At 34.0% G+C, this 13,166-nt stretch overlaps 1 protein-coding gene across 1 annotated transcript in view; it reads left to right on the top strand.

Annotated features, from left to right (window-relative positions):
* The window catches only part of Tll1 (tolloid-like 1), a gene marked incomplete at its 5' end in the record, with an annotated part of 192,178 nt that overhangs the window by 158,025 nt on the left and 20,987 nt on the right, over positions 1–13,166 (top strand). Inside the window, 3 exon segments of the mRNA XM_005373585.2 lie at positions 650–810; positions 4,182–4,362; positions 11,313–11,438. Of these exon segments, the coding sequence (XP_005373642.1) occupies positions 650–810; positions 4,182–4,362; positions 11,313–11,438 (468 nt within the window).

Raw genomic sequence — 13,166 nt, 5'->3', positions numbered from 1 at the left:
AAAAAAGTATATTATTGAAAGGGAAAGAAAACCAGATGTTAGCATTTTTTGAATAAATATATTGTTTTTACCACAATTTATGTTGTGTACTAGCTCACGTAATAGAGCTTTACTTATCTTGGACAGAAAATTTTGAGTAACTAAACTAATGAATGATTTTGGTCTGGTTGCATAAGACTCTCTCTCTCCCTCTCTCTCTCTCCCTCTCTCTCTCTCACACACTCTCTCTCTCTCTCATCTGTTCATCTTTTTCTTAGTTCCCAGAACAGCTTTATCAATTTCCACAAAATTTTCTTTCTTAATTCTGTAGTAGGCAAGATGTCACTAGCATTTCAAGATATTATTATACCCATTTAAAAGACAAGGAAAAGGAGACCCAATAGTATATCGCTCAGTCAACTGGAAAGTGATTTAAAATGTCGCAGTTCAGAAATAATTGGCTTTTTTCCAAAGCAACAAAATAACAGTTTTTAAATGGGATTTGATAATTGACATAGTCGTGTTGAAACCTAAGAAATAGAGACTGTGGTTTCTATGTTTTAAAATCCAGAATATGGTTAAAATTTAGTGCTGAGGAGTTTGGGTATTAATGTGAAGGCACTCAGAATGGAATTATTAAGGAGTACCTTTCCCTCTACCTTCCTTCTAGCTGCCTGTGGTGGACTTCTTACCAAGCTCAACGGCACCATAACCACCCCCGGCTGGCCGAAAGAGTACCCTCCTAATAAAAACTGCGTGTGGCAAGTTGTCGCACCAACTCAGTACAGAATTTCCATGAAGTTTGAATTTTTTGAACTGGAAGGCAATGAAGTAAGTGCACAATAAATAGAAAGATTTAAAATCACCTTTTGGGAATCACTGAAATCAGATAGGCAAACATAAAGAAAAAGAAATAATGTACTATTATATGAATGTTTTAATCTTTCTCTGTTCTATTAATTTCTGCAGCTAGTGATTCTCATTATCACTGGATATTTTAAACTGTTTCTGGGAAATTGGAAAGTATCCAGAGATAGTTTTATTCAGCGTACTAAAAGCACTGCATATTAACAAATTTTCTGTTTTATTAAAAACAATAGCATATTTAGTGTCAGCTTCATGTTACATAAAGTGTTATAGAAAATAAACCCAAAACCACTAGTTTTGTAATAATGAAGATATTCACCAAAGAAGGTGGCATATTATATTTGTACTAATGTGTATATTTTAATTTTGTACATTTTTCATTATGAATTGTGCTCATGGTTCATAAATAAAAAATATATTCTCTTTTAACCACAGTAAAACACACATGCAGTTGAACCTACCTTTGCTTTACAAATACAGTGTACTGCACTCAAGGTATAGTTTTCTATAAGGGTGTCACATTAAGACAGGCGCAATAATTTATTTGAAAATTCCCATGTGCACACAAATATAAATGAAATATCAAGCCAAGAAGTCAGAACTTTTAGAAAAATATTCTTTGCATGATTGGTCAACAGTAACTTAATTCCAGAGAAAGGCTTATGAACACTTTTTTCTTTGATCTTTCATATTTTCTTTGTGTGTCTACATCCTTTCAACTTTTTTCTGTGTCTATTTAGGAATGAACATGATTTAACAACTTCTGAATGTGATAAAATTAATTCAGAAGATTATTTTGTCTTTGATGAATATCTGTTGAAAACTATAAAGTATGAGATCAGAAATGTAATCTGTCGGTGCCCCTGGGACAATAAATACTGGAAGTATTTGTGAGGTTTATGCAAACGTTTGCTTTTGGCGATCTATCTTTGCCTTTCATACCTAGTCCTTTTCCTTCTTTCTTCTGATTATTTTTATTTTTCCTCTTAATTTTGCCTTTAATAGACAAAGCACTTTTTTATTAGTATATGTTTGCATACATCGTGATGCCACTCATCATGGGAATTTGATACTTGTACATAACAGATCTGAATTAGTATTTTCATCTCATCCCCTCCTCTCCCTCTGTCTCTTGGTTCCCTTCCTTTTTCCAGGTCTATCTCCCTGTTGTGCATTTATAAATCTCTTACTATAGCTTTGAGGTAAAAGCAGTACCTGACGTTTTCATTTCTTTGAAGGAAATTAAAGTCTGAAATGAGGGGCTGGGGATTTAGGTCAGTGGCACAGAGCCTGCCTGGCAAGCGCAAGGTCCTGAATTCTATTCGTGGTACCGGGAAAAACAAAACAAAACAAAACAAAAAACAGCAAAATCTGAAATGAGATGAATTTATATATTTCCGATAATCCTGAAACCTCAAAACTCAATGGGTCTTTGGAGGTTATTTTTAACACCATGTGTAAACTCTATGTTAGAAAAGATGCAGTTTGATCCACATGTTAAAAAAACATCACTTTTTAAACAACTGTCTCAAATTTGGGGAAATGTTGAAATGAAGAGAGTAAATTTTATAATGTTATTAGTAAAGAAAGCTTTTATATGAGCCACATTTTTTGACAATGGATTCTCTCTACCCATTCTGTGACTTGCTAAGAACTGAGTGTTGAAGGAAGGGCTCCTATTCTCCTGGTTTTCTCTGTAGCGCTTAGTTGTGGCAGGTAAAATATTTTGATTTACTAATTGGTGCATGTTTACAAGACCGGAGATTTATGTTTAGGAGGAAGAAGGGTGGATGTTTCTATATAAACTAGTCTGCGTGATGAAGTCATTGTTCTCATAGCAGTGGTCATCACGTATAGGAGGGTTTTTTGTGAATTGTTTATATAATCTGTGAATTCTTTAATTTATAATTGTCTTTTTGTGTGGAAAAACATTACACAATTTTGTGTATTTTCATATTTTGATAATTTATCTGCTTAGAATAAGAGGTCTGTGAAAATACTCCACTTATAGAATATTAGATTAAGTTTAAAGCTTAACTATTTTATTCCTTATATTGATACCCAAAGGGAAAGTCAATAGGAGAGAACATTAGCTTTGGAAACGTTCCCATATTATGTTAGAGCCCTCGCTGAACCAAAATCAGATTTGCAACCAAGTGGGTAAAACAGTTATTTCATTTTTCCTAGTGACATTTTGCTTATTTAACATCTAATTAATGTCACAAGAACCAGTAATTTGAGTTGACATATTTCAAAGTACAGCTCATGCCCCAGGGTTCAATCATATGCATTGTTAAGCCTTGCTAATTACACATTTACATAATAAGGTCATCCATGCAAGATGTGTTCTTTAGAATGTGCTCTCTTGGAACCTAGGAAATGTGTGTTATGGACACATCTGTTAGTAGCCGCAGAATTGCTTAAGAATACTTAATATTCACTTTACTCCTTCCATTTTGATGGTGTTAGCGCAGTACCTATAAATCAGAGGAGTCTGCCTTATTGTATTATAAATCCCAGCCTCCACTACACTGAAGGGAACGCTGATTCATTATCCCCCAGCAATCCTACAGAGAAACTGCAAGCTAACAGCTCAAAGAAATTCATACCATTCTAATAAATCTTGTTTGTATACCAAGTATCCTATGCTAAGTCTCTGTCTTTCACTTTGAAACTTACTAATCATGTTCTGATAAAAAATGCCTCATTTATGTTTCTGGAACACAGCAATGGAGGAAGCCAAACTCTGTGCCATTCGTCATTACACTGCCCTCCAGAATATTATTTCAAATAAGCTATATAAAAATTTCTGTCATTTTTTCATCTGTGTGATGGAAATGATTATTTTTATTGTTAGTGACTGTATTATAGACTAAATATATTGATATCAGGTATTTATTGTCAGTATTAGATAGAACAGTATAGAACAAATGTTTTCACAGTTTGTTCTGAAATTTAAAACATTAAAAATATTTTGAAAAGGGTGGCTAGTGCTGCTCTTCAGCCCACCAGCACCATCACCTGAATAAATGTCCATCTCAATTATCCTTCTCATTTTGTGTTTTTGGAAAAGATACATGCCATGACTATATACACACAAACATACATGTGCGTGCACAAGTCTAGGTGATAGTCACAACAAAATTCTCTAATCTAGTTTTCATGCTTTTTGGGCCATAGCACGAGCATTTTCCTAATTTTTGTCTCTTATTAATTCCAGTCTGACTACTGTGATAATAAAGAGGTAAAACCATGGAAGAACTTTCAAACAATAATTGTCAGTGATCTGGCACTCTCCGATTTGGCAATGCTGATAATCATGTTTTTTTCTTCAGGTTTGTAAATACGATTATGTGGAGATTTGGAGTGGTCTTTCCTCTGAGTCTAAACTGCATGGCAAATTCTGTGGTGCTGAGGTGCCTGAAGTGATCACATCCCAGTTCAACAACATGAGAATTGAATTCAGATCAGATAACACCGTATCAAAGAAGGGCTTCAAAGCACATTTCTTCTCAGGTATAAGGATTCACATGTGTATGTGTATGTTATAGGTTTTCACCATCAATTGGTTTAAAGTCTATGTTATCCTTATTCATAGTTTTCTGGAAATGTACTTTGGAAGTCCACAGAATGTATGATCATTTTTCCTAAGTCTATTAGTTTTTTACTTAAAGTAATAGAGGTCATATTGAAAGATACTTAGATCTTACATAAAATCTAACATTAGAAAGACTAGAGCAAATAATAGGCAAAAATAACATAATTTTTTTTCATAAATGAGTACTTATTACTCAGATTTGAAGAGTTATTCCCAAAAGTGGCAGATTTTTCAATAAAATTTTCTTGTTTTTAGAAAATGTGGTCTTCTTTTTATAACATATCTTTCTTATTATTTGGCTCCACATTTCTTCGTGTATTTTTTTCTTACTATACCTTGTCACTATAGGAATGACGCCAGTAAAATACAAATATGAAATATTCTGATATGGAAATTATGATTTTACTAAAATAATCTAACATCTGATATAATTCATGGCTCACTCTTGTGTTTGAAAAAAGTAACATTTAATGAATGGAAAGTAATTTTCACTTAAAAAGCTGAAATTTGATGACAGCTCCCCTCACTTTATAAAATCATATAGGAACATGAGATTTCCTCATTCTCAGAATCATTCTTTATAAAACCATTATTCTTAAACTTTAAATATAAATAAGATTGTAATAAATGGCATGGCCATCTACGGTGCTGTGTATGTAGCAAGCAAATTTCAGTTACATTTTAATATTAGGTAATTTGGACTGAGTTAATTCAAAGTCTGTTCATTTCAATCTACCTGTGTTTAGAAATAATGAGATTTACCACGACCTGGATTTGTTTGGGGTTTTTGGTATAATTGAAGTTAATAGTTCAGAAGCACCATTGAGTTCCAGGTAACACACAAAAGCGGATTCAAAACACAGTGGATCTCTGGTTTGCTATTCTCGTTTCTTTCCTTTTTTCCAGGTTTAATGAAAGGAAGACTTTCCAAGATTTCACTATTTTATAAATATCATGTGTTTTACAAATTTTAATTGATCCAGTGATTAGAGACAAGGCTACTTGCCTGGAAGCCATTTAAATATGTCTTTATAAAACTGAAACTGTAAAGTAAATGAATATTTATACTGTTCAAAGTATTCGGGATCCTTTTTACATTTGTCATACATTCTGTTTTGGAATTCTTTTTAAAAATACGTAGTGCATGCACTGACCCCAAAGCATGATTAAATTTATAGATACTCACAACATTTAAAGTTCACTTTCTGTTAATTCTGATCAAGCAAAACTTCTAAATTATAAAGACAGCTTATATATATGTGTGTCTTAGAACATTGCTATTGGCATATAAAACACTCTTGCTTAATTCTTATTCAGATAAGGGGGTACATGCAGAAAGTACTGTTCTCCAGGACACAAGAATAGTCTTTAATTTTTTTCCTGTGTAGCAGTGCTTTCTAAAAATAACTGAGTGCTTTAGCAATGCTCAGCTAATAAGGCAATAATCACTAATTTGCTATAAATTACATTTTACTGATATAATCATTGTAAGAATCCATTTCAGTGTTTAGTATTTATAGATGTGCTCTGGATATGGATGATAGAGATATATTTCATGATAATATTTCATTTTGAAAGAGTCTAGCTTAGATATTTGATAGAATACAGTAGGTAAGTAGACTGATCAATAAAATTCAAGGGGAAATTAAACCCCAGGTGTTCACATTATAATGTTAAATTAATTTATAGCAGATGAGGCAGATGAGTTAAAGACACAATTTAGTGTCACAAATATCTAAACCTTGGTTTTTCATGGCCCATAGACTATTCTCTTAGAACTGATAATGGCTTTGCAAGCGACATTACTAATGATTTACACGCAGCAGACTTATGACTTCAAAAATAACAGATATACTTTTCACTTCTTGATGAGAACTGACTGCATGTTATTTGGAAAGGAATGTTATTTAAAAAGAAATTATAGCTTTCTTTCCATTAAGTGATGCACTAAGGAGAAGACAGAGAAGCATATTTAAATAGTAATGCATACAATTAAATAATGCATTTATAGTAATATTTCCAATGTATCCTCATCTGATAAAATTGCAGATTTTAATTACTTTTGCTTATAGTCTCAGGTTTTTAAATAAATAACTCTTAGATTTAAGAAATGAAATCAAAATGATGTCTCTAAATATGTATTACCAGAATAATTAGCATCAGTGATTTCTGTCACTTCTATGTTCATAAAATGAAGAAATTCTTATGTATCAAATCAATTAAGTGTCACAAATAGGTCATCGAAAATTTCTGCGTCTTGAAAATCAAGAACTTAATAGGTTTTATGGCAGAATAATCTAGAATCCCTTCTGCAAATATAATGTACTTACTGCGTCCAGGATATAATTAAAAGCAATAGATTGAATTGATTAGTATTAAGGCAAATAAGGATTAAGAATATTGGGGTAAAGGCTATTTTAGATGTTATGCAGAATTCTGTGTTTATTCACGTTTTAGCTAATTCTGAATATAGTGACACAGGAATTTTCTAAAATACACTTCAATCAATGATCTCTGACTGAGATTTTTCATTAGACTAACAATAGTGTTTATGTGCTGGTAAAACTAAGCTTAGTTTTATATAATGCTATGCTTGCACACAAGGGTGTGTATCTGCACAGGCATGCGTGATGCAGCTTATTTCAGTGCGAGGCAAAAGTAGCTGTGTTCTCCTCAGAGCAAAGCTGTACTCCATTAAGTGGGTTAAAGTTAAGGGTTGGTGGAATTTTTATTTTAGTAGAACAACAAACTTTGGGGAATGTGATATGCTTTTAAAAATTCAACTATAACATTCAGTATTAGGGAATATAATCAGTGGCATTAGACAATGGGAATTCAGCAGAGACGTACTGCCATCTCTGGCAACCTTGCATTAATGAAAAGATTCAGTCATGTAGTCCATAATAGTATGACCGCTGAATTTGAAAAATAAACCTCTTTTAATAGACATCTCCCTCAGGGATATTTTAGTAGGATGAGATCTGTTATTGATGGCCCTGATGACCTGCTCAGTGGCAAAAATGGAATGACACCAGTTTCTGACCCCCAGTTCATGTCTGTTTGCATAAATACAAGACTTAGATAAAATAATTTGTATATTACAATCTTTCCGACTATAAATTCTAGTGATTTTAACCTACCTGCTCCTTATCTGCCTTTCCTTGTGTAGAGATACTTCTTTACAAATGTTTTTATATAGAGTTTCTTTAGTGGAATGGTTGTGGGTATTTGTAGATGACATTCAATTTAATATTACTCCTACAAAAATATAAATATTAGTGTAAATGATTACAAATAATGACACAGCTGCAGTATTCCTACACAATTTGGGGTCCTGCTTCAAATTTTCTCTATTAACCACATTTAAATTTTTGTATTTTTGTGGAACAAGCAAATTGTCTCTGTTGTAGCTCTACATAACTTTATTAGTACTTTTCTCAAGGTACCTTCATGACCATTTTTTTTTTGTTTGTGCTGGCATGCGTATATGCACAGGTGTGTGTGTCCATTTATTTAAGATCCTGATCATTTAGTTTGAAAATGTTTCCTCATGTGTGTTCCCATTCTGTTGCGTGGACCATTTACTTGTTTTTCCCACAGATGAGGAAGCCTTCTGCAAAGAGAAAATTTTTATTTTTGAATCTTGCAAGAACTTGTTACAGGTTGCCACTTCCTTTCCATCCAGTATGTATAATTCATAGGTTGATGACCTCTGGTCATCTCAGAGGTACGCCGCAGACCTCTGATGGGAAAAGGCCACCCCCTTTGCCCCGGATAATAGACCCTTCCTCATCAGATACAGAGGCATGGAAAGCAGCTGTGTCCATCCCAAAGAGGGCGCTGGTTTCCATGAGCAGAAAATAAATGTTTTTATTTCTCTGGAATGAATCATTTGTTTCCAGGACTCATGAAATTATTTTGTGTATCTATTCTATGAAAATATCAGAAAATTTCAGTGAATTATTGATTTAATTCTCAGTTGTTAAATTTATTACATGGACATTACCAGAAGTGTTTAAAACTCTGCATCCTTCTCCCTTTTCTCCTTAGTCAGGTTTTCATTCTCCATGATATCTGGAGAGTCCCTAGGAGAGCAGAAAGGGAGGTAAAGGAAGAGTAGAAAGGGCATGAGTGTGTCAGTCATGTTCGCCAATTGCTTTTCCCTCATTTGATAGCCTTTCATAAAGAAGAAATCTAAATCATCTTTGTGGTGTTCTTCATTTATGCTACTGCTCTCATCAGTTTAGAAAATGTAAAACTGTATTTACTTTAATTGGGGTATGAATTAACTACTATTCACATAAAGAGCTGTAAACAGCTACACTGTGTCCACCATTCCTCAGAGCCACTTTGATCTTTTTGTCTACATCATGTAAAATATCTGGGCCATTTTAAGTATTGGTGGCTTCATGAAATTTTCTGCTTTTGTATGACTGACACACCACATAGTTTTACCAGCTACTTTTCTGGACATGATAACTTCCTTCTGCTGCTTTGAGTTGCTATTTTGACGAGTTTGCTTTGAATTTTTGCTAAAATTTATATTAACCCATAAATGTATTCTAGCAGCATAATTCATGGCTCTTAAGGTTCACGTGGCCTTGAATGAATTAGGAAACAGCAGACATGGGAGTGAAGGGAAGAAATGCTAAATTGATTTTTTTTTTTTTTTTTTGGTTTTTCTCCTGTACCGGGAACCAAACTCACGACCTTGCGCATGCCAGGCAGGTGCTTTTGCCGCTGAGCTAAATCCCCAGCCCCCTAGAAATGCTAAATTGAGAAAGTGTAAAATAACAGACACCTAATAATGTCTATATAAATTACAATGATAATAATTTTTCCTTCTACACGTCAACTATTCTCTTCTTTTTTCTTCTCATCTTTTGTACATATATTTCCCCTACAAGATGGAAATATGAATGATGTCACAGAGTTACTGAAATAACTTTGGGTTAATTTCTATTTTATTTCCCTTTAGTTGTGATCACCAAGTATCAGCTTATTTCTATCAAATTTATTCCTTTTTTTTTTCATGCCAGGAATCAAACTCAGGACCTCGCACTTAACAGGCAGATACTGTGACCCTGAGCTATATCCCTGGCCCTGTTCTATCAAATTTTGAAACAATTCTACCTAGAAATGTGAACTGATGAGATTACATTTGCAATACAATGTTGTTTAGGTACTAGAAATAGGCTGTATGTTGGAATTATTTTCATTATAAAATGATTATAGATTCAATTTTTTTAAAGCTTCTCATTGTGAAATGGGGGACAAATAGTTTCCTGCTTAGCTATCTGAATCAGAAAATACAGGCCAATGATACTATGGGGGAAATGTGGTTTACCATCCACAATTCATATTCATAAACTATAATCTTCACTGGTGGTTGATACAATGAAGGGAGTAAGGGCACAAATTTATGATGAATTGCTCTAAAATTAGTTTTACAAAGATGTTTCCGTTGACTTCAGATTTTTCATACATTTTGCTATTTGTTGGTTTTCAAAGAATAATGTTTTGGTCTTCATCTCTCCATAGTGAGTATTAAAAGAGTAATGGGAGTGCCAAGGGTAGACAGGGAATGCACAAATCACAAACACAGTGATTCTGATACATTCTTTAAAGAACGTGAGAGTGCCTGTATGTGTCTGAAAGGTTCTGATATTGCCACTGCATGAATGCACCCTGTAAGCCTGTGTGTGATGTACCATGTAATCAACTCTTAGGAGTGGAAATATGGAATTATCTTTAAAAATTGCTGCAAGATTTGGTAATGAAAACATTTTCCCTCAACCCATCTCCACAGGAAGAGTAGTGAGTTGATTAAAAAAGCAAAAATAGCACAATTTGTGTACTACCACGAACCCAGTAATTCTCACTAGAAAAATCAACTGACGGTGAAATGTGACTTCACATTTGTGGCCTTTTCCTTCCCTGTGTGTGGGAGTGACGAGCGATGAACCATCATATATGTGTGTTGGGAGCCATCTGCCAGTTTGACTTAAAAGGCTATGGCTGCCATGGCATGACAGCTGAGTGACACAGTGTGACAGCAGATGCCTTTCCCTGGATTGACTGCCTGTTAATCCAGGTTGAGATTTTTCCCTGTTGTGAATTCGGGGGCTGTTTCCTAAAGTTTGTATTTCTTATTCTAAGCTTTATTTTTTTTCTAGCACACTAAAAGCTCTTTAGGGGATGACTTATTAATAAACTGGTCTTTCAGAGTAGATTTGCTTAATATGCTTAATATTAATCAAGTTTCATCTTTAGGATGGTCTAATGATGCCTTTTTCTGTCTTGGAATGTTTTCAAATGTCTTGATTCATTAATGCTAAGCATATCCGACGAGTTAATGAAAAAATCACCTACAGTAGTTATTTGGAGTGATTTTTTTAGAAAGTGTTTACATAGAAATCTTGAAAACATGTTTAGCTTCGGTCTGTACACCATGGTAACTATATTGAAGGATTTTCTTCTATGTAAGTGGTATTTCTTGTCTTTTTCTAAACCACCTACAATTAGAAACATATTTCTAAAAAAATTAACAGTAAGTTTTTAGAATTGGAAAAAAATCTCTTGATTTCCTCTTGTTCCAACTGGGAACTTTCACTCCAGCTCAGGATGGAAGAATTGCATTTGTTACATGAATAGACTCAGAATCTCAATCCATGGTACAGAGGTCCAAGCTAAGCAAGGAGTGGGTAGAACTAGGACACTGTAAGTTTTTACTTGTTTGGTGTAGCAAACGGGGTACCACTAGTACTTAGTTTACTCTGTGCTAATGCTCCCCACAGCTAAAACACCCTGCTGGTATGCTCTATTTTTAAAGCTACTTACTAAACAACAGGCTTTATTTCTTTGCCAGACAAAGATGAATGTTCTAAGGATAATGGTGGGTGTCAGCACGAATGCGTCAACACAATGGGAAGCTACGTGTGTCAGTGCCGCAATGGATTTGTCCTGCATGAAAATAAACATGACTGCAAGGAAGGTATGGAAAAGAATGCTTTCTTTTCTGACAAAAATTTTTATTCCATGTGGTTTGCACAAAGCATTGCTTCAAAGTAGACTTACTCATACCGTATTGAGTGATATTGCTGTTGGCTATTAAAAGGTCAAAAGAATAAAAATAAAAGTTCTGTGCAATCTTCAGAGATCTAAACCATATTATTGGGAACCTCATTACATTACCCATAGGTTTTGCACTTTGTACATGAATGGTATTAATGTCCCTTGGTATAACAGACATCGAAACTCCCGTAATGCTATCTGATAACAACAACCACCAAAAAATTCCTTACAGGATCTCCAGGTCTTTGTAAAACAGACCTGATACCACTATCCATGTGTAAACCTGACTTCTGCAAATGTTTCAAATTTGGTATAACATCCTTCTTCAAAATATCTCATATATGTACTACTTGAGTGATGTATCTATAAATACAAAAGTATCAAACTCAAATGTCTACCAAAGGAAAGACATTTGAAAGTGGTAGATACTGTGCCATTTAAAATTTCAAGTCAGGGTTTTGGCCAAAATAGCAAACTAGGAGTACAATAATAGTCTAGTAGATTTTATCCCCAAGGCCTTACAAGATTCCAGTATTTTTTTTGAAACAATGATTTTAATTTTTTCTATTACTTTGAGTTAGATGAAAACAAAGGATAATTATTCATTTTTATTTCCACCTTTGAGCTTCTGCTTTGGAAATTTTTACTTACACTGAAAACATGCTTTTTTTTTGGTACCTGGAATTGAGGTACCTTGTGCTTGCCAGGCAGGCACTTATGCCCCTGAGCTGTATCCTGGTCCCTCATGCTTTTTTTGAAAAGAGATTCATTAAGGAAAATTTTATAACTTTATTCATCAGCATATGTAAACTGGAAAGGCCTGACTAAAATTTCAGTAAGGCACTTTTTATATACATCTTAAAATAGTAAAGAATATCCTGAAATTACCTTATTCTGTTCAATTCCATTCTAATAATGACACATATAAGGGACACTTCTGTTTTCCTTTGACAGACTAGCATTGTACAGAGTCATTTACAAGAAGGAATTGCTCTCTACTTTCATATAAGAGCATGATATCTACAACTAATTAAATCAATAGACTTGGAAAGGCCTACTTGTCTTCACAGATATGGCAAGTAATTTAGACAAAAAATAGAACAAAACAACTTTTGCAAATTATGCATGTAACCCATGGTTCACAAGTAGCAAATATATCCAAGTTTGTTAGAACAGCTAATATTTTGGAAATTACCCAAAAAAAACTTCCTCTAAAGTATGATGTCCAGGTAATCATGAATAAAGTTCATTTTTGTTGTCAGCAAAGAAGTTGAATCTTCTTTTACATCTGCTGTAATATATGTGCCTTGTACACTTCAGCGTTCAGCCTCCCAGCTCTGTTGCAGGATATTGTAGATCCTGTGAATCCCACATTTTATATGGCAAGTCAAAAATAGAGATGATGGAATTTAGGAAACCTTTATGAAAAATGGGTCCAGATTTTCTTTCAGTGCTAGGGCTCAAACCTAGGGCCTCACACTTTGGCAAATGCTCTTCCTTTGCTACATCCTGGGCCTTAGATCCAGACCTTATAAGCTGTTGTCTTGCTAATCCCACTTTATTTGACAGGAGCCAAATATCATCTTTCTCTTTATTTTCATTCCTCTGTTGCAAACAGATCTGTATGATCTCTCTATGAAAACCTACT

The sequence above is a fragment of the Chinchilla lanigera genome, unplaced genomic scaffold (genome assembly GCF_000276665.1).
Source record: "Chinchilla lanigera isolate Chin_1 unplaced genomic scaffold, ChiLan1.0 scaffold00002, whole genome shotgun sequence".
Lineage (NCBI taxonomy): Eukaryota > Metazoa > Chordata > Mammalia > Rodentia > Chinchillidae > Chinchilla > Chinchilla lanigera.
This window is presented reverse-complemented; position numbering and strand designations above follow the sequence as displayed.